We start from the raw sequence: 21,588 nt of genomic DNA on the forward strand, positions 1-21,588 counted from the left end.
TAAGAACCCAGCTCCCATATAATCTCAATATTTGTAAATCTTTGCTTTCACCTGATGGAGGAAGATTATAAACTGCATATTTACTGAGAACAAATCAACTATGTGACTCAGTTCTCTCTGGAGACTTCAAACAGGACAAAAGAACTCAGAGCAATATCTTAAAATGAAATACATTGTTTTTCAAAGTATTGTCTTTGATTGTTGAAAACTTGACACTTTTATTTTGTCCTCCTATGGTTTAGGCCACTGATGTTTTTTGTTCTTTTTCAACATAAAAGATTGATAAATCAAGATCGTTTTGCAAAGTGGGATTAGACTCTTGCTCTCTTCTGCCCTTAGTGTATATGATAGCTATCAGTAGTTCTAAAAATATGAATTGCTGTGGTAGGATAAAAGAAACAAAAAGACCTAGTCTTGAATACTCTATCTAGAAAGTATTGATTTCTGATGTGAGAGAGGAACCTGACATTGAGAGATTGCCGGGCCAATTAACTTTCTTGAGAATACGATTGCAGGGAGCGTGGGAGAGGCAGCGTCAGAAAAGTCTTTGAACTTCCCTAGGACTGAATGGGTGACACAATTGTACCTTGAAAATGTTCTCAGTATCGGCAGAAATTGTCTCAGTTGTTCTCACGATACAGCAAAAGTTTTGCAAGCTGCAGACCTGTCAGAAAAAATAGTGCCTTTCTGCATTTTAAATTTAATCATATTAAGGGAATATGAAAAATAACATACCTATTGTAGAAAACAACAAGGACTCCTGAAGTCAATTTAAGTTCACATGAATATTGAACTTCAGTTTTTAGTGCACCTTAAATTTTACATTTCCTCAGTCTTGCTATGCAATGAGTGCAACCAGGCTCTTGGACTGCATTTTATCATCTCATAGGTGTCCATATAGACATCCTGCCTAATGTAAAATTAAAATTAATCAGTTGGAGACTGGAAATGATGATAGAAACACTCCAATTTTTATTAATGTATTTTGAATCAGAAATCATAAAGTTCTTGAATTTGTGTCTTGATGCAAAAGAAACAGTTATTCCTCTCCAGAAAAAGCAAAAATACTGATTTTTTTTATTAGAAAAGCTTTTTCAAATTGTGAGAAAGATTTAAAAAATAATTCAAGTGTTAAAACAATAAATTGGCAAGCTACTGTTTATTTTCTTCATTTGAACAATTCAGGCATTCAGGAATCTTGTCATCTTCATCACCTCTGGTCTAACATAAATGCAATGTGTCTGCAAGATTTTTAGCAAAGTGGGCTGGTCCTTGAAGTTTTGGTTTGGTTTGGTTTTAAAGCACTTTGAAAGAATTTAAATTAATCGAAAATAAAGGAAAACAATTGATTCTTCTGGTTAGCTATGAATATTTAGTTTCTAACAGACTCACTTGTTTATCCATTGTCTTTTAACGTATGCAAAACCAAACTGGAATTTAATACAAAGTTATAAATGGAACATCAGTGTTTCTGTCACTGTAGACTGCTTGATTACTGTATATTGTTGTTGCTGTATAGAAGATAAATCAATATTTGAAATGTTATGGGGAGACATGGGAATAAAATGTGTTTTTCCAGTGATGAATGCAGTTATTCCTGTGTGGTAGATTTGCCATTTTATAAACAGTAAGCTTTTTCTGGTTACTATCAGTGAAAGATACCTAAGCTTTAAGAACATTTCATCGTGTTCAATGGTGAAATTCAAGCTCCTTCTGTGTGTGAAAGTGAAATAATCTACTCTTGATTGGACTTGATTAGACTTCGAGCTGCTTTCCTTCTTTTTTTTTCTTATACTGGCAAGCTAAAAAAGCAATATTTTATAGAAAAAGCAAGTCACATAGTCTGAAAGCAAGTTGAATATATAATAATAATTTTTTTTTTCTTCTTCCTTTTCTGCTTTTCTAATGATCTATTTTCTTGAGTCAAAGAAAGAGTTTAGCAACCTGACTTATCCAACTAATATCTGTAATTTCAAATCCATGCATACAGTTCTGTTACTTACCAGGTTAACATAGGAAAATACATTACATTTTATAGAAACTCATCCTTACTTCTGCATTTTATTTTTATGCTTTCTCAGTGCAGTTTAATTCCAGTTAATGAGACTAAGCAAAACCAATCAAGAAACAGCCAAATGAGCCAACTACTCACTCTCAGAAAACTGTACAAAGTTCATCATTATTTCAGGGAAATGATGGGAACTACTGTAAGATTAAACATGCCATTTTCACATATCAATTTAAGATGCTTCAATTATAGGTGACATCAGAAATACACATTTCTCAAGGTGTAATGAGCCTTTGAATAGTGTTATAAATCCATGTGTGTTTGTGGATAAATACACAAGGTTTGGGTGTGTGTATGTATATACATGATCTTTACATAAAGGATAAATCCAAGAGTTTGAATATAAAATGTACTAAGAAAATAACAAATTTTAAATAAGAAATTAAGTACTGTTGTCTTTATGGCTATGTGTAAGTATGTGTATTTATCTCTAAATCTCAGGACTATGCCATAACTTAGAAGAATGCGCACTCTAGATGAATAGAGCTGTATCTAGGAACAACTTGGTTACTATGTACTATCTTAGAAATGTGTAATCTGAAGGAATTATGCATTTAATTGGTTTGTTTAATACTGCATTAATTGCTGCAAAATGCATAGGTAAGATAACATTTTAATTAGTTTCTTGTTGTTGTTTAGTCTTTAAGTTCTTTTTTCTCATATTTACTTCAATTACTATTGGTTTTTATATTTGTCAACAAACTGTTGCTTGTTTGTGAATAGGGAACAGAAGCGTGTCCTTTTTTATGCGACAACTTGGCTGGAATTATGACTCAATTTTTTCCTTCAAAGATTAAGATTCCTAATGTGTTCCCTGTGTTGAGCCACTGAGATCAGAAGAAATTATTTCACTATTAATGATAATGCTGTTATACTTTGTGCCACCTGATACTCCATGGCACGCACTTGTACAGCTACAACTAAAGTAAGTTGCAAGTGTTGTCAGCATTGGTTTCCCAGACTCTCATCAGAATACTTTGTTGGATCCCTGGCCTTTAAATTTTTACCCTTATGACTTTTGATTTTGCTTTGTTAGGGTGGTATTACTATTTGTTATTTGGAGACTTGTAACTGAGGAAAGGGATAATAATCCTAGCTCCTCTTATTGAATTTTTTATCAACTTTGGTGTTTCCTACATGTGGCATAGGCAAAAGCATATTTTGCCTCTTAAGCTGTAGTTCCACTTATTTTCTGCCTATTAATTAGGGATGCATTATTATTTAGGCTGTAGTATTTATTTTTATTATCACTAACCTACTGGAATGTCATGTAAAGAAAAAAAGTGTTATGAATAGCTTTAAAATAGCTTCAGTTCAAATGGAGCATTTGGGATCGTCAGAGGTATATAAGCATTCCAGACCCTAACATGAGTTGCAGTTAGGGTCTGGAATGCTTATATACCTCTGACGATCCCAAATTGCTAGATGATCTTGCAGATATGAATTTCTCAGTTTCTGGATAGGAACAAAGTCCATACCTAAAGTCTGAGAAGAAATGCTTTTAAGTGTACTACTGTGGAAGATGGTGGAACAAGGTCAGTGAAGCCGTCATGCAGTCAGAATTATCTGCTGCACAATTCCCAATTGATGTACTCAGATAAGGCACTGAGTGATACCACTGTGCTGAGATACTTGCTTTTAGGGAAGGTGAACTTCAGATTAACTGAGCCACCATATTAACTGTAAAGGAAGTTTTTGTTTGTAACTGTATTTCTGTATCATTTTCTTTGGTGAAGTGCATAAAGACAATCAATCACAGGCAACCAAAAAACCACTGACTGACAAAATTTTTGGGAAGGTAGACTAATAAAGGAAATGCTGCTATTTCTGGACTAGTTTCTTAAAATCTGCAGACTTTTCATTGTGGCTGTCAGAAATCAAATTGAAATGAGTGAAACAATCTACTCTGACACGCAGTTTATCATTTTTAATCAGATTAAGTTTCACAGTCTCCTGAGATTTGGATTGTACTGACTAAACTCCTGAGAGGTTTTGCACTTGGCTACACTAACAGTGTGCTATTGCATGCAAAATAAGTAATTGTGTGCTCTATCCTCAAAACAAACAATATTTTCCAAATAATATAAATTCCTCCTCCATGTTTCAAAGAGTAGTCAGTTCTCAAGAACAAGGTTCATAGTTCAGAAATGCCATATTTAATTTGAAAATTTAGATAAATTTCAAAGTTTTCAGTATTTGTAGAGTTTCACAATGAGCCACAAACAGAGCAGCAGTTTTGCTCTATGTCTTACTTTTTAGCTATTCATGATATGAAAGGTATTTCACTGTATTCATGAAAATGTAAAGTAAAATTTTTAAGCATAAATACTTGTAAACGTCCTCTGGTTTGAATTTTCATCTCAAAAACTCTGAAATCAAATAATCCCATGTGTGACTTGTATGGCATAATCATAAAATGGTGCAGATCAAATTAATCAGACTTTAACCTTTATATTAAGGTATTTCTAACATGTGATACACTTAAAATTTTACCTGTTTGTATCCTGCCTCTCTAACTCTTAATTACTGTCTGTTTAGTTTAACCAAGGAGAAGACTGGCTAGATTTAGAGAATTAGCTCAAGAATCAATTTGCTTGAATTTTACTCTTCTCTCCTCCATAGACAAACATTAATAGAATTTAAAACTTAAGGCACACTGTTAGATCATCTAATCTAACTTCTGTATCATAGACATGGAATTTTATTCTATTTGTTCTACAATTTTAATTAAAACCCCATAATGGCTTTTGGCTGAAGCAGTAAAGATATACCTTAGATTTGATTTGAAAACATCACGGAGAACATAAGAATCTCAGGATTCAAGGTTAATTGTTCCTGTCTCTTTTCTTTTTTGGTTTCAGAGGTATTATTAATTTTTCCTGTCCTATTAACTTCTGTTTGCTACATTGAAACATCCTTCCCTACACTGCAGCCCCCTCCCTGGGAAAGTACCTGTGGAATGTAATGCCGTTAATTCTTAGTCTCCCTTTAAAAAAAAAAACAAAGAAAAACCCCCAAACCTATGGAGATTGATTTTTCTTAGCTTTCTTAAAGCAAAGTGTCTTCAGCAGGATTCTGATTGCTTTCCTGGATACTTTCTAACTTTAAAAGTTCACTTCTAGTTTCTCAGCAGTAAGTTTTAGTATGTACAAGTCAAAACTGAATGCTGTGTTTCAATACCAGTCCCAACATTGTCTTTCTACCCCTAGTTACTTTGTTACATTTCCAAAATTCATACTGCTTGCTTAGGCTGCAGAATGATCCTGGAATTTATGAGACTTCCTTATCCACAGAATATCTTGCCTCTTTTTCAGACAAAATGCTTTCCAGGGCCCACTTATCCTCATTAAGGTATAGTCTATGTTCTTTGTTTTAGATGAATGACCTTGCCTTTGGCTCTGAAAACACAGATCCTTTTCCTGAAAATGTCCAGCCATGCGAACCATTTCATTCCATATGTTGCCCTGTCCATCTCCTCATTATTATTCACTTCAACAGTATATACCATCTGCCAATTTTCTTTTTGTATTTATTTTTAAATTATCGAGAAGGATTGGGATGAGATCCCAGACTTTCAAAATACCACTGGATTCTTTCAGCCATTGATGATTCCTTACTAACATCTATATTTTTCAGGTTTTACAATTACTGACACTATTATTCATGTAGTATATGTCTTATTGATATGGTATAGTTTTTCTCTTGTAATGATGTAGAGTGTGAAATTAAAAATACCTACAAGAAGCTATTATGTTCAGCTTCGTAAACTGAATCCCTTACATAAGTAAAAGGAAATGAGAAATGGGGTTGTCTGACAGGCTGTATTTCCTAGAAGACAGTATTAAAATATGGTGTTGTTAACAGCATTCGGAATAACAAAAAATATTCAGTCTTTGTGAATTCCACTGTTTATTTCTTGAACAAATACTGACAATTTTTCTTGCCCTGATTGAATATTTGTGCTGCGTCATTGTATATCCCACCTTATAGAATTTCACTGACATGTTAGAAGGTAATGTCAAGAGAAATGTGTCCTCAACGAGTGAATTAGGGACTCTTGTCAACAGGCAGTGTGATCCTGATGGTTTTAAACCCCTTGATGCTAACATTAGTTGCTAAACAACTTCTCTGTTGGCTAATAGCTTGGTTAGTAGTCAGCTTTGCCTTTACTTTCATTTGGTTGTAATTTTGTATCACAGTTGATCTATCTAACCACAGAAACAGGTAATTTTTCAAAATCCAAATCCCTACACCCTAATACCTATTCTGAGTTATACCTTTTTGATCTAATATTAATCCCCCATCATTTCAAGAGAAAAAAATCAACCAACCAACCAAAATCTCCACAAAGATTAATTTTGCTTTTAATCAGAGTAGATCTGATCCACAGATCACATGCAGATTTGGGAGATGGCTAGATCCAGCACAAGAGAATTCCTATTGGATAAAAATTGGAACAGATCTTTTAACATTGAATGACAGATAGTTAAGATTAATCATGATATGAAATCACTTCTTATAAAATCACTCACCTAATAAAATTTGTTCTCATGGACATTTTTTGAGGATTTGTGTATTTATCAAAACTGAGTGAATTTTCCAAAGAACCCCCAAGTATATTGTCAACCGATATATAACCAAACATTGAATCTTGTATCTGTGATCAAAATCACTGGTTTACTGACGATCAAAAGTAAATAAGTGCTAGGAAAAAAAATCATACCTGTCCATAGTATCGTTCTTGGAAATATCTCAGTCATTCTGACTAATCTTTTAAAAATTATTTTTATTTTCAATCAAATACAAATGGAAAGCATCATGAGGCAGATTTCAACTCACAGGATTGAAGCTGAGAACACTAATATGCAATTAAAAATATGATGCTATAGTGGCAGGTGTTGGTGGGCTTTAACAAAGGTTTTGTTTCATCTCCTTAGTTGTAAAGTTTAATCCTTGTTTGTACAATTGAAGCTAGTGGTAACAAGTGTTTTAAACTATTTCAGACCAGCCTATATGAAAAAAAAAACAAAGGAACAATGCTTCTCATCCCAAATATTCCTTTTTCATGAACCAGCTATGATTTTAAATACACTTAATGGCCTTGAAATCTCAGATATTTCTGTTAGAGTGAAGTTTTCAAAACATGTTATATCTTTAGTAGTATTTGTGTAATGGCAGTGGACTTAGTTCGAGTTATTAATTTTTCCCAGACTGCATTTTTGTCCTTTATGTACCGGCTGCAAGACCTACAAAATTTCATTTTTTCTTAATTCAGTTTAATGTGAACTTAATAAACAGACTTTTAAAACATGAAAAGTATCTAGTACTAATATTCAGGTCGTGTAGTATGAATCCTTAATTAATAATAGCTAAAGCTCGCTTTGTGGTGATTTTTCTTGTCTTTCTAGTGTACTAACAAGGTTATTTTCTTTTTAGAATATTTTTATATTAGTATATATAAGATTATCTTTGATAGGACAGAATGTTTGTGTCATTTTTCTTTGCTCTAATGCTCCTTTTATTGTCTGCTATTTGTTTAGAAATTTTCTATTTATGTGAATAATAAGTGAATGCATTCCTTTCTATTCCTGATGATTCCTTTGCAGAGCAAGTGAAACACAAAAGCCTTTGTATCCCGTTTTTTCAGAAGCTAAATATGATATTACAGATGTAATGGTTTTGTAGTTACTTTGGGAGACAGGTAGACAGCAAGAAGAGTAATTATTTTACAAAGGAATTAACTATAGTCATATTTATTTTTTCTGTGCCTGGTACAAAACTTTAAACTGTGCAACATTACAACAAGGAGTTACATTCAGTTTGGTTCTTTCATGTGATAGTGTTTGTGATATGTGCACCTTGTAAAATGAGAATTCTGAGTATTTGTGGTTATCAGCATCTTAAAAATTCCTTGAATGGAATCAAGGTACATGTCTAAAGCATTTACAGACTTTAAACCAAAATGGTGCACAAATTAAAGAACATTTCTCTGGGAGAAGTTATTTGGAGTTCAAATCTAATAGCTATTAATTGTGATCTGATTACAAAGTCTATGTGCCCTTCTTGAGAAACAGGAGCCTTTTCAGGTCAGCTACTTGTATAACAGGTCTTTGGGAAGGTAATAGGCTTGTCAAACGCCTGTAAGAAGTTGATACAATTAGTAGGGTAACAGGAGTTTATTTTAGTTATTTTTTAAAATGCTTGAATTTGGTTTTTGTGGTTAGAATTTAGACTGAGAAGAAAAAGACATTACATCATGTGTACTTGGGAAATTATTATTTCAAGTATATTTGAATTCTTGATCATTATTCCTATACGTGTAAAGTAAGATGAACTTTAACATTCAGTGTCTTTTTAGTGCTTCTATCTATCCCCATTATAAATATTCCCTATATATTCTAAAAACTTTCTTAGCAAGTCTGTCCTAAAGGCATTAACTTTTAAAACTGCAATAAATAATTACAAAGTAACTGGAAATCCCTGACTTTACACAGTTGCAGTTCATTGCCCCACAGCAACCTTAAAATGATCTATTAAATGATTATTAGAAACAATTAATTATACCAGAGAACTCTAAAAGCTCAAATGTAATTTCATGGTTATAATTTTCTTGTCAGGTAATAAAACGGGATGAGCTTGGCAAGGATCTGTCTGACTGCTCTCTGTTCGATTTGCTGAAATACGATGATTATAATAGTGACAAGCACCTAGCTCTGGAAGAATTCTATAGAGCTTTTCGTAAGTACAAAGATTAGCCTATTCTTCTTTCAGTTTTCTTTTTTCTCTATTGCTTTGTTTCTCTAAAATGTCATTTTTTAAATTTTTAAATCTTAATATATCCTGATGCTGTAAACATCCTGATGATGTAAATAATGAGTATAATTTAACAGTCGAGATTAAGTAGAGAAATTTTTAGCAGAAATCAATGAAAGATCCATTAGTGTCCAGATTTCTGAGGGATGTTCGTAATGAAGAATTCATATATAATGTTTCTTAATGCCAACATACATTAATAAGTCTGTATTGCACACAAGTGGGAAATAGTGTGGTCAGGACATAACCAGTAGAACCAAAAAAGATGATGAGATTATTTCTGACAAACTCTGCAACAAAAGTACCACTTCTTTCAGATGCTTTATGTCTTCTTAGAACTCAAAGAGAGATATAGATTTGTGATGTAGTTTTGCCCAGTATGTATTTGCTCTCTGAATGCCAAAGGTGACTGTGGACAAATGTGTACAGTGCATACGAACATCTCGACCAAACCACTGGGGTATGGGTCAGCACGGTAGTGAGTAGGAGAAAGAAGAAAGATGTTGAGAACTTTCATATGGTATGTTACATGTAATATAAGATATATCTGTATATTTTCTTATGTCCAGATCAGAAGTGATTATTTTCACTCTTACCTACCTCAAATCTGAGACTGAATCTTGAAATCTGTCTTTGGTTTCAATCGCTATTGCTCTACATTGAGCAACCTGGCAGCACAGGAAATCAAGTTTGTGCTCAGCACTTCTACAGTTATATTTTGATTATTCATTGATGACTCCATTCATTTATCTTCATTTTCAATCATGGCAGCCTGTTGCTTTAGTCTTGTTTCTATCTTTGGACAACTCATAGCTCTTAGCCACTTTAGATGATGTCAAATGAAAAAAGATCCAAAACTACTCACAGAGCTTAAACTAAAAAGTAATGAAAGGAAATGAACAGAAACAAAACGGCTATGTGGAAAGCAATGAGAACAAATATGAAATTAATCATCAAGAAAGACTACCTGAAAGTTTCCTAGTTTTTCCCATTGAATTCTATTTTAAATTCCTTGAAAGTCTTTCAGAAAGTGATACTGCTAAGCTGAACTGGTGGCTTACTGCTGCTAAAAAAACTTTGATCCTGTTTCCTGACATTGTCTGACTGCCTTTCTTGCCATGTCCTGACACAGTCTCTCCTCTGAATCCCTCACTAAATCAGCAGAAAAATATTCACCCTCCACATCCCACCCCCAATCCTGTTTATTTTCTGCCACTTAAGTGACCTGAATGGAATAAGCGAATGGTCAGACCACAGCTCCTGCAAAAGGAAAGAAAGGAGAGTGCAGCCAAGAAATAAAGGGGAGAGAGGGAAAGAATGAGAGAAGGTTGGACTTTGTGGCAGTGAGTTAAATTGGTTCATCTGTACCAGTAAAACCCTAGGAAATACCTAGAAACCCTAGAAATACCTTAATTTCTTTATTAAAAGTTGTGATACAAATCTGATTTACCAAAACATACAGAATCACAGAGCATCTATAGAAATGTACCCATGCAATATCTAAAATTATATGAATAGCTGTTGTAGATCTTGATTATATTGGTAGATGTGGAAATATATATGGAATATATAACAATCAAAGAAGGTTAAAGAAGTGTTTAAAGGTGTTAGCATGCTGTTTGCAAACACTGAAACCATGTATTAATGGAAGCATAACATTGCTTCCACATAAAACTTTGAAGTACTCCTGAGGGATTATTTTGCATAGTTGCAGAACTCCAGACAGAAGGATAGCATTTTGTTGTATGTTTTTAATGGACTCTTGAATAATGAAGATTATTTCCATATGGTATGTTAAGCATTGCCTTAATATGAATGATAATAGAAATATCAGAGTACATACATTTAGGAATTATTTAGGTTTCTTTGTTGCAATAAAATAGTGGAGAAGACCCTATTTAAAACTATAATAGTATCTTGGAGGATGATTTCTTTAGCAAGATTCATTCTTCAATGTAGGGTTTCTTAACAAACTGTCTACATATTCAGTACATTGTTTAAAAATTAAAACTAAAAAAAGGTACTCATTCCTTGTATGTTGTGTGCCCAACAGGCTGAAGGAATGTGACATAACATTTATCTCTGTAATTAAGGAAAAACAAATACTCTTGAACTAAATTTGAGGATTAACTCTAGTTCTATTACATTTGTTCTTGAGATAATTTGAATTCAGTCATTCTGACCTAGGTCAATAGCATTAACAAAAACTACATCATGACGGAAAGGTATACTAATCTAAGCAAAACCAAAACAAATTAAATGGTAGCCAGCTGGTCATTTGTCTTCTGCTTTCAAGGCTAAACAAGCTGAAACCAAGCTCTCCATACAAGCCAAGCCAAACCCAGGCAAAGCCTGTGTGACAGCCCCAGTCCAGGGTCCTCTGTTTTTTACTTAAGGCAAAGCCTCTGACCTGTTACTTGTAATGGCAAGTATGGAGTTACCAGGATACAGAGAATTAATATAGATAGGGAACCAGATCCATGTAAGGAAATTTAGGCAAGAAGTACTCATGTCACATCTTCCATACACCATTCTACACACAAGTATCTCCTCATTTAAACATCAGCCTATGATTAATTAAGCATTTTCATTTTCTTCAATAAAGGGAAATAAGAATATTGAAAATATTTATTCCAAACAGAAATGAGCTGATTTTTTTCCAGAATTTTCTTTAATTATTTAATCATCTCAATTTTGTTTTTTTAAGTTATAATGATGATTTATTGTAACTATATATTATAATACTAAATTTTTAATTTTATACATTGTGGAAAAAGTTACTTTTCACCAGCTTGGACACTTGCAAACATGTAGAACAGATTGTAATCGTAATAGGAAGGATATTTTTTTTCAAAGCAGTTTTCATAACTGGCATGAGTAAAAGATTATAACTGAGTAATAGTATTTGCAGGCGATCATCTTCTAAAATATTATGGTCTGGATCTGAGTGGTGGATTTGAGAACTGTTGAACTCTCCTCATTGAAGTTTGTCTGCCCAACTGCTGCAACAAGCAGTTAGTGACATTCATTCACCCAGAAGGGTAGTGGAGAAAATTTAGGTTTGCAACTCTGGAGAAATGGATGCTATTCAAAACTGCTGCACAGAATTCAAAGGGATCTTTGAGTTTATTCTTTATTTATGTAACTGTAATTTGGTTTTTTAACTATGGAGAGGGAGTGGAAGAAAGGGCATAGAAGGGAAGCGGTTCTAATGCCTTGTTTGTTAAGACAGAGTCATGTGAGCACTGAAATGCTAGGATTAGGTTGTAGAAGTAGGGGAGGTATGGGTCACAGCACAGTTTCTATATGTGGCAAGTCCCCAAGAGTACTTTTGAAGCCAGTTTGTACCTAATGCTGCTAAAATATAAAACGTACTATATGTACCAAAATATGCTTTTAAAACATATTTTAATTTACTGATGATTAAACAGCTCTGGTTTTCTAAATACAATTCTTAGTCAACACCCTCTACTCAGCACAGAATTATGCTACATAGAACTTTGGGGGAAAAAAAAAAAAGCGAAGGCCGGAAAAGGGCTGAGAGAAGGCATTAGAGATACTTATGTCATCAGCCTGAGCCTAATAAGGGGATAATGATAATCAAGCATACAACAAGGATGCACATTTGTAGCTGTGATTTCAAATGGTATTTAAAACACTTGGACAAGATTTTGAACACAGTTGGATAGGATTAAAAGCCATCTTCACTATGCTGTTGAACAACCTACTGCCCTAAAGTGGTTTCTTTTTAAAGGGATAGGCAATTCCATTTTATTTAAATATGAATGCATATCTGTGGGATTAATTATCAGTACTGTTTCATTAGCACTTGCAGGTAGGAATTCTTTTCCATTGGCATACTTAATTAGAAATATGGCTGTCATCTAAAGAAAGTAAATTCAGAATCAAACATGACTGTAGATTGTACTGCTTTATGAAGAGTTCCCCACAGATAAGAGCAATTTTTTTTTTCTCTAGTGATCGATAATAAACACCTTAAGGGCAAAGATTAATCATTACCTGTTTTAAATGTATCAGCATTCACATAAATATATATCTTTACATATATAGATACATGTATCTCCTACAGGAGAGCTGGCGAGGGACTCTGCCAGGAAGTGTAGTGACAGGACAGGGGGGGAATGGTTTTAAATTGGAAGAGAGGAGATTTAGATGAGATATTAGGAAGAAATTCTTTACTGTGAGGGTGGTGAGACACTGGAACAGGTTGCCCAGGGAAGTCGTGGATGCCGCATCCTTGGAAGTGTTCAAGGCCAGGCTGGATGGGGCTTTGAGCAACCTGGTCTAGTGGGAGGTGTCCCTGCCCATGGCAGGGGGGTTGGAACTAGATGATCTTTGAGGTCCCTTCCAACTCTAACCATTCTATGATTCTCTATATGCTTGCTTATATTCTGTGAATTACTTTTGAAAGTCTCATTTTATCTGTCAAAATGAGTTTAAAATAAACAGGACAAGCAAATGTGAATAACCGTATACAGTGGAATAAAAATCCCTTTCACCCTTCAGATGCTGAGGTACTAATGAAAGAAAATGTGTGAGAGGGTGCCCTCTGCCTCGGAAGTTTGTGCCATGTACAGATTCACAAAATATTATAGTCAGATGAAGTTGCTTACTGGTTTCTGTAGTGTTTAAATACTGGCAAGACTGATGTAGATTTCTGGGTGTCGCCTGTTTTCACTCATATCATGAGAAGCTTTTTTTGGTGCTATAGCATCTATCTACTAGATAATTATCTATAATTTAACTAGATGAAGAGTGTCTGGAGAGAGGAGCCTGAAAAATCATTTCCATTAATATATGAAGATAAAAGAGAAGCTTGTATTTAGCTAGGTTTTGGGAGCTTGGGACTTGGAGTCGGCTGATTCAGTCCCCTTCTGCTTTGGCCACTCCATGTAAAATTCTATCCTAAAAGTGATCCAGCTCCATCTAAGTGTTTTGGTTTACTTCTTTGTTTTCCCTCCCCAACCAGCCCCAAGCTAAAGCATTTTATGTCAACAGATTTTCTGTCAGGGTTTTTTGGACAGGGAAAAATATATTTAATTTTTTCTGAAAGAGTGGCTGAAAGCCACAGATTCTTGGAATACAGATTCTTGAAAGCTTTCTCTTCTATAAAATAAAACTTAACCAATGTGTTTCCTTTATTTTTTGAGGATTTTCTTTCTTTGTCTAATGTCTCCTGTGATATCAAGATAATTCTGTGTTTTCTGTAAATGCTGTCTCTTTTTGTTTGTCTTCTAGCACTCCTTTCTAAAATAAATAACCTCATGTGTTTTCCTCCTTTAAAATACCGTCTAAAATGAAATTTCAAAGCAGGTACTTCAGATGGCCTTCATGGTGGGTTGCAAAACCTCCAGGCATACCACAAGCAAGTAAATAGTAATAAATTTTTCTTTTTGATCGCTTAGCAGATGCAGATGTATATGTAGGTATTTCCCTTTGTGATTGCAGTAGAAAGAATGATGCTAATTTAGATATTTATGAATAGAACTGATTGAATGCAATGAATACAAATAACAAGTTTATTGTAAATAATAGAACTAAATGTTCTATGTAACAGTTGACATCCTGCTTAAAATGAAGAAAATAAACTAGCAATATCTCTCTGAATTGTTTTCTATTGTTAGTGCAATACTATTTTTAATGCTATCTTATGCTCAAAAAAGGGACCATGGAAGGCCCTCACACTGAGGACTTGAGTGCAAAATTTACCACCAGTTATACAAGAAATTGTCAGAGAGAATTAGCTAGCCAAAATAAAATAGGTCCTTTCTTCTATTTGTTTTCCTTTATAGTTTCACTGGAACTACTTGTGCTTTCAGCTACCACTTAACACTATTAGCAATATCTAATCTGTCATGCAGCTGTTATTCAAGATCATGTACCGTACATGCTATTCCTTTATATATTTAAAAGTACCTTCAATTTTGAAATGCTGTTCAGGTCCCAGATACCACATTCAGATTTTAGGCACCCCTTATTGCTAAGGTATTTGTTTGAAGTGATATATAAACCTACAGTAGCAGCTGCTATTATAGATGTTGATCTGGGCTGAAATTATAGAACTTGTATTTGGGCTTAGCTTTTAGGAGGAAATGTGAGGCCAGTGCCTAATATGATGTTCAAACTTGGTGTTTTGTTGTGTCTTGAATCATATGGAAAGGCAAGCAGCGAGAAGTTTCCATGAATGCAGGGCTCATGATGATTGCATATGCTTAGTTATTACATTTGATTCTCAAAAATGTTTTTAAAACATCACTGCTTTCATTAAGATAGCTTTACTTCCATTTTGATTTGTGAAATTCAATTATTTTAGGCACATGCTCAAGATCTTTTTTTTGAAATGTGTATCTTTATTTCCAAAGCAAAATAGACCAGAATTCAACAACATCATCATCTAAATATAAAATCTATACTGAATTATTCATTGAAATAAAGAGACTTCCCATTGGCTTCTGTAAGTTATCCTCAAGTCCACAAAGCCTAACTCAAAAAATACTTACAGAATTTATACTTCCAATGACCTCAATATAAGGTCCAAAATACTGTATTTAATATGGAATCTGAGTCAGAGCTTTATAACTATGATGAGTCTTCAATAGTGAAACAGGCTAACAAATAGTAGAGGAAAGATTTTCTGAGGGGGGAAGCAGTATTATTCTTTCTCCTGCTACCATTAATTCCTTTTTAGCAACAACTAGTATGTATCACGTTGTTCCAGAGGGTATTATAATTCAGCCCTAAGCTCTGAAAATACCGGTTAACATCATACTGAGTAGAAGCTACTAGACTTAATAGTAATATTTTTCTGCTCAAACGAATCTATCTTTCAAAATCCTACCTATGATATGTGCATTTTTTAATCTAGAGATTCTCAGCTGGAAAAGAATACAGCCTCTTCTGTTGAGTGGGCAGAATTTTAAACTGATCATTTCCAACAAGTAAATATTTAAGGTATTAAATATTATTTAATGGATTGAAGTAGTACGCCTGAAACTTCTTACATGCCACTAAGTCATAATGAATTCATTTTGATGCCAAGTGATTTCCAAATGATGATAAATGTGTTTATTTCATGCTTCCACAGTAAGAATCTGTGTGGGTTTTTGTGGATTTTGGGGATTTTTTTTTGTTAGTGGTGTTTGATTTTGGTGGGGTTTTTTTTAGAAATGTTTTAATTTTTTTAATTAAAAAAAGGTCTCATAGTAAAAAGGCCCTTTAGGAAAAAAATCTTAAGTCTTGCTGTTTGACAATGTAGAAGTCCTCTGGGTATGCTAAGCTGTTGGTGTATTTTGCCTGTTTGAATCTGGTTCAATGTGGGAGATAACTGAGTTTACCATACCTTCTTTTTAGGATATACTCAAAAAGTTTACAGAATCACAGAATCACAAAATGATAGGGATTGGAAGGGGCCTCTGGAGATAATCTAGTCCAACCCCCTGCCAAAGTAGGTTCACCTAGAGCAGGTTGTACACGAATGTGTCCAGGCGGGTTTTGAGTATCTCCAGAGAAAGAGACTCCACCAGCTCTCTGCATTCCATTTCCATGAATGCAGTGCATTCTGCATTTATAGTCACGGTTTTCTTTAGTAACAATTTTAAAGAAAGCACTCTTTCTACATAAAGGGGGGTGGGGGGAGGAAGGAAGGAGTGAGAAAGGAAAATTACTATCAGAACATAAGGAGTAATGACTGTGCATTAAAGGAGATAGTCACTAGTTAATCCACTAGCAAGAATATTAAGTATCTCTACTTCAAGACAGAATTACTCTTCTGGAACTATAATGAATATTAATAGGCTCATAAAATACTATTTAGTAAGAAAGTCTCAATAACCATTACATTACTTGTTTTCTTTGCACCCATGGCAGTAGCTCTTTATCTGGATTTCACAGTCAAAATTGGTTACCAATTTCAACTTCCAGAATAACTTGCTATAAACAGTATTAACCAACAATAAATATTAATTTAAGCATAATTTCTAAAATAATTTTCAATATTATCATTATATTACACCTCAATATAAGTTAGCTTTCCTTTAAAAAGAACTGAAATTCTATTTAGTATTTGACTTCTTTAGGAAACGTATAGAGAAATCCTTTTCCTTTTACAAAAAACAGAGTGCATTAGTCTAAATTTAAGACATGAGTGAAATGTCCAGGTATTTCCTTATGTGCCTAGATAGTTGTTTCATTTTTCAGACAGCTGAATGCACCAATTTAAAATCCATTTAATGTAAGGAGATCATTACTGCATGTTGAAGTAAATTTTTATTGGTTCGGCATTAAATTTAAATAGAAAATATTTTGAAAAAGAAAAAAAAACCTATCAGAAGCACTGCTAACTTGAATCTGAGGGAACTTTGCTGTAATGTGATAAGATGTGGTGGTCGTTTCTCAGTTGCACTTAAGAAACAGAGCAAAAGCAAAGAAAAGGTCGTTCTAATTCATTGCTCTAAGTCATCAAAAGGAGACCATTTTTATCACTAAGATAATTTAAGTATTTCAGATGAAGATTGAATGAATGAGATGTTTTTTCTGTCCAAGAATAAATTTAATTATTTGGAGTATGTTTTTTGAGCTGCTTTGTGTTACTTTATGCTTGATGCAAAGTTGAGTTTACTGATGATTCTTAAATACCCAGCACCGCTGTTCACTTCAGAAAAGTGATACTAGGTAATTTTATTCAAAAATTTGAAACATACTGTTTTGTCTTTATACCTCTCAGGCTACTTTGGAGTCCAAAGGATCAAGCTTTCCAAAAGAAGGCTGTCGAGTTTTTGGTTTGAGATGGGTTAGGTTTTTTTTTTTGATAACTCTGCTCAGTTTGCTTGTTTTGGTTTTGTTCTCACATCTGGGTAAATAAAAATAGAAAAATATTACAGTCAGAAGATTGTAGAAGACTCTTAGTAATTGCTGAGATACTTGGATTTCTTAAGCATATCTGACATTTACCCTACAAAAAGAGAATCTGAAGACCCAATTTTGCACCTAGATTATATTAAAGTACTTTGGAAATGCTGTAAATTGGGTTAATAAAAAAAATAATTACCATTTTGTAAAGCTTGTGAGCTTTTCTGTAGACCTTAGTGTTATAGAAAAGTGTATTACAGTATAATGGGAAAGTTTTTTGATTGAATGCCCTCAAATATCCATTACGTACAATAATGAAAAATTAGCTCAAAAATGTTTCCATTGCAAAGAAGTATATTGTAGAAAAAATCCTTTTAGTTCAGTCCATTGTTCATGGTGAATTATGTTCTGCCAAAGTGATCTTATTTCATGGAATTTCATTACCAACTTCATTTCCAAAGCACAATTTCAAGTTTTACTATAGTATTGCTCCATAACTTTTGAGTTTGGTTTTTGTTTTTGTTTGGGTTTTTTCCCCTCTTTAATACTGTGCTCCCATGGTGTGTTTTAGTGTGTTGTATATTTTTGCAGTTTACAACTAGCCAAGCACATCTGTATATACATTGGCAATAAGATGCTATTTTTAAATGTATGAAATAAAGAGTGAACGAAACATTTGGATCTAAGAAAATGTGGATAAATTAATTTTCAGTATGAAAATTTTCAACATACTACATTTTAAATAAAAATAAATTAAGTGATGTGTCTTGGCATGCTAAATTAAATGTTTCAATAACCACTTAAAGTTTCCTACCTGTTTGGGGTTTTTTTCCTATTTTATAAAATGGGAATAGTTTATTTTAAAGTTGAACATAGATATGTGTATGAATAACAAATATGTACCCTTAGATAAAAGTGTGCAAGTATATAGTTTAATCTGATGAGTGGTTTTAAGCCACACAAGACTTGGAATTCCTATTTGAAAATGGCCTCTTTGTGTCCATTTTCAGAGCACCTTCTGGCCAGATTCACACTACTGGGCTCTAAAGTTGCTGCAGGGCCCTGACCAGGGGAAACAATGGAAGTATTGGAAAGAACTGGAAGAGATCTTTGCTTGTTGAGACAATCGAGCATATTTTTCTTTTCCATTTCAAACTTCCCAAGGGAAAAATAGCACAAGTAGACATATAATAGGAGAGCATCTAACCTACCAACTGTTACACTCTTCCTTTATGTCTGCATTTATTACAAGGACACTCAAACTGTAGTAATTGCAGTGATCTTTTTAAATGGTAAGATGTTAAAATAATCTTTCTAGTTAAGTTTTCAATGCTCAGCTAATTCAAAAAATCTAAAGCTGCAAAATTTGGAGAAGGTGGGACAATTTGCAATATTACTTCAACACGACAAGTGCATTATTTCTGGTTTTAACCTAGTTTTTTTAAAAAAGTGTAATATAATAAAAAGTTGATTTCTAACTTCAGAAAGATAAAAAAACTACTATATTGTCAGCTCTTAATGAAGCAAACCAATTATCTATGAATTTGGGATTCTTTTATAAAAATGAATAGATTTATCAAGTAGCCAGTGGGAACAATTAATTTTATAAAAAAAAAAAACTTAGAAGCTGTTTTTTAGGCTAAACTGTCTTTTTGGTGGGGTGGAAGGGGAGTGATTGACATTGTAATCTAAAAGCATTTGAAAAAACATACACTTTAAGAAAAATATGTGAAGCTTTTTTAAAAGCAGAATATTTTTTCTAACACATCTAATAATTTTATTAGTCTTGTTTATAACCATTGCTTGTGTGCATATTAGATAATGCCAGTCATTTTAGTGCATTCACAATATGCTTACATAAAAGGATTCCAGCATGACAAATTGTTACTTGTAACTAGTTGATAACTTCATTTTCTCAAGGAAAATGTAATTTACATTTTGTTATTTTAAGTTTTGGAAAGCAGGATCATTTTAATCCTGTAATGATAGAACTATTTGGTATGTTTGAAGATATGCATGAAAAAGTCTTTTTTTTTTTTTTTAATTTTATTTCAATAAAATCTTGTAGTCAAGCATTTGCCTGTCTAATATACCAAAAATCTCTTCAATGTTTTTAAGTACCTTCCCATATGTTGTCACTGCTAAAAATACTAGAATATGTATAGAGTTAAAGAATGTGGCACCCCAGAATTTAAGCTGCTAAAATTCCATATAAATATTGACAACTCTATGGTTAGGGGGGAAAGAAGATCAAATACTCCAGTCTGTCACAGCTATTTTTATGGCCTCAGATAATGGTATTCTATGCTCCTCGTTACTCCTGGCTTTCTAACTCAGAAACAAACATCTCATAATTGCATATAATAATTATTTATGTATTCATTAGAGAGATACACAAATGTTCCTACTGAATTCAGCTCGCATGTATGTGTGGGTTGAATATATTTCATGAAATTGTGTATCATGTTAACTCTACTCCCTCTGATCACTGGAACCCTTATTTAGTTGGATGACTACTATATGTTTTATATACAACCTAAAAACATGTGTGCAATTATCTAAATGGATTTTAGATGCTTTTGGATTTAAAAAAACACCCACACAAAACCCTGCTCTTCCCCTGCAACTCCTGACAAAAAACTTAACATTTGCTACCAAAGGAAATAAGGAAACAGACTAACAAAATATCCCTGTGGTTGTGTTGTATACAGAATTAAATTTTCAATAAATACTCAAGCCAGTTTTCTAAATAGATCATGCTCTCAGCGTATGAAATCTTATGTTAAGTAGATTAGCAAGTGGTTTATATGGAAATGCAATTTTGCCTGTAGTAAAAAAAGACAGTGCCATACAAAGGCTATGAAGCAGAGGTATACATAGTGCAATATTGTATCAAAACACATTTTAAAAAGATGCAAAACTGTGAAAATCTAGAGGAGGGAAAACCACATAAGCTTCCTCTGTGTAGTTATTTAGTATAAGAATTGGGAAACTGATTGCCTGAGATGGAAGGGATCCAAGCAATTCATCTGGTTGCCACTCTGTCATGAATAAATGATTGGAGAAAGTGTCATTTTTTAAAATTTGTTTTGCATTACGATGATAATTCTTCCTAACCTAGACATATGGTAGAGATGTATTTGTTGGAGAGAATAGTTCTAGTGTTTTAAAACTTGCTGAACACTCTATTTAAGAAATAGTTTAAGCTAAACAAAGATTAATGTTTTGTTTGTGCTTATGAAGTGCTGAGTTAACGTCTACTTTGAGTAACAACATATACATATCAACAACTTATCTGGATTAGAACAAGGATATATCTAGTCCAGTATCTTTGTTCTAAGAGTGCTTTGAGAAGATTGCCAAAGTAGAAAAAGCATGTAAGATTCCTCAAGCATACTTTAGTGATTTTTGTCTTGGAGACTGCTTGTCGTTAATAGTTCTTGATGGATGCCTCGCTTATAAATTTGATTGCTTTTGGGACCCATGTGAAATTAGCACCTACAGCATGCTGTTTGTGAGACTTTCACAATTTAATGTGGATAGAATAAGCATCTTTTTTTCTTCATTGTGCATACCTTCTGTTTATTTAGTTTATTGTATGATACGAAGCCATGAACAATTGTACCATATTCCCAACCTCCAAGACGTTTTTTTTTAAGCTCCCGACATATCTTTGTAGTTATTGCTTTTCCATTCTGAAAAATCTGTTATTTAATAGTTGCTTGTATGGAAAGCCTCCCACATCCTTGATCATTCTAGTTATGTTTCTGTTCTTTTTCAAGTTTTACTGCAAGTTTGTTTTTTTTTTTTTTTTTTTTTTTTACAGAGGGAGGGGCGAA

At 33.4% G+C, this 21,588-nt stretch overlaps 1 protein-coding gene across 2 annotated transcripts in view; it reads left to right on the plus strand.

The window, feature by feature from the left end:
* The window catches only part of FSTL5 (follistatin-like 5), a 302,213-nt gene that overhangs the window by 163,230 nt on the left and 117,395 nt on the right, over positions 1-21,588 (plus strand). For both annotated transcript variants that reach the window (XM_014945551.1, XM_014945541.1), the window contains exon 6: positions 8,686-8,806. In XM_014945551.1, the coding sequence (XP_014801037.1) occupies positions 8,686-8,806 (121 nt within the window). The remainder of the gene's footprint in view (positions 1-8,685; positions 8,807-21,588) is intronic.

The sequence above is a fragment of the Calidris pugnax genome, unplaced genomic scaffold (genome assembly GCF_001431845.1).
Source record: "Calidris pugnax isolate Ruff unplaced genomic scaffold, ASM143184v1 scaffold15, whole genome shotgun sequence".
Taxonomy (NCBI): Eukaryota; Metazoa; Chordata; class Aves; order Charadriiformes; family Scolopacidae; genus Calidris; species Calidris pugnax.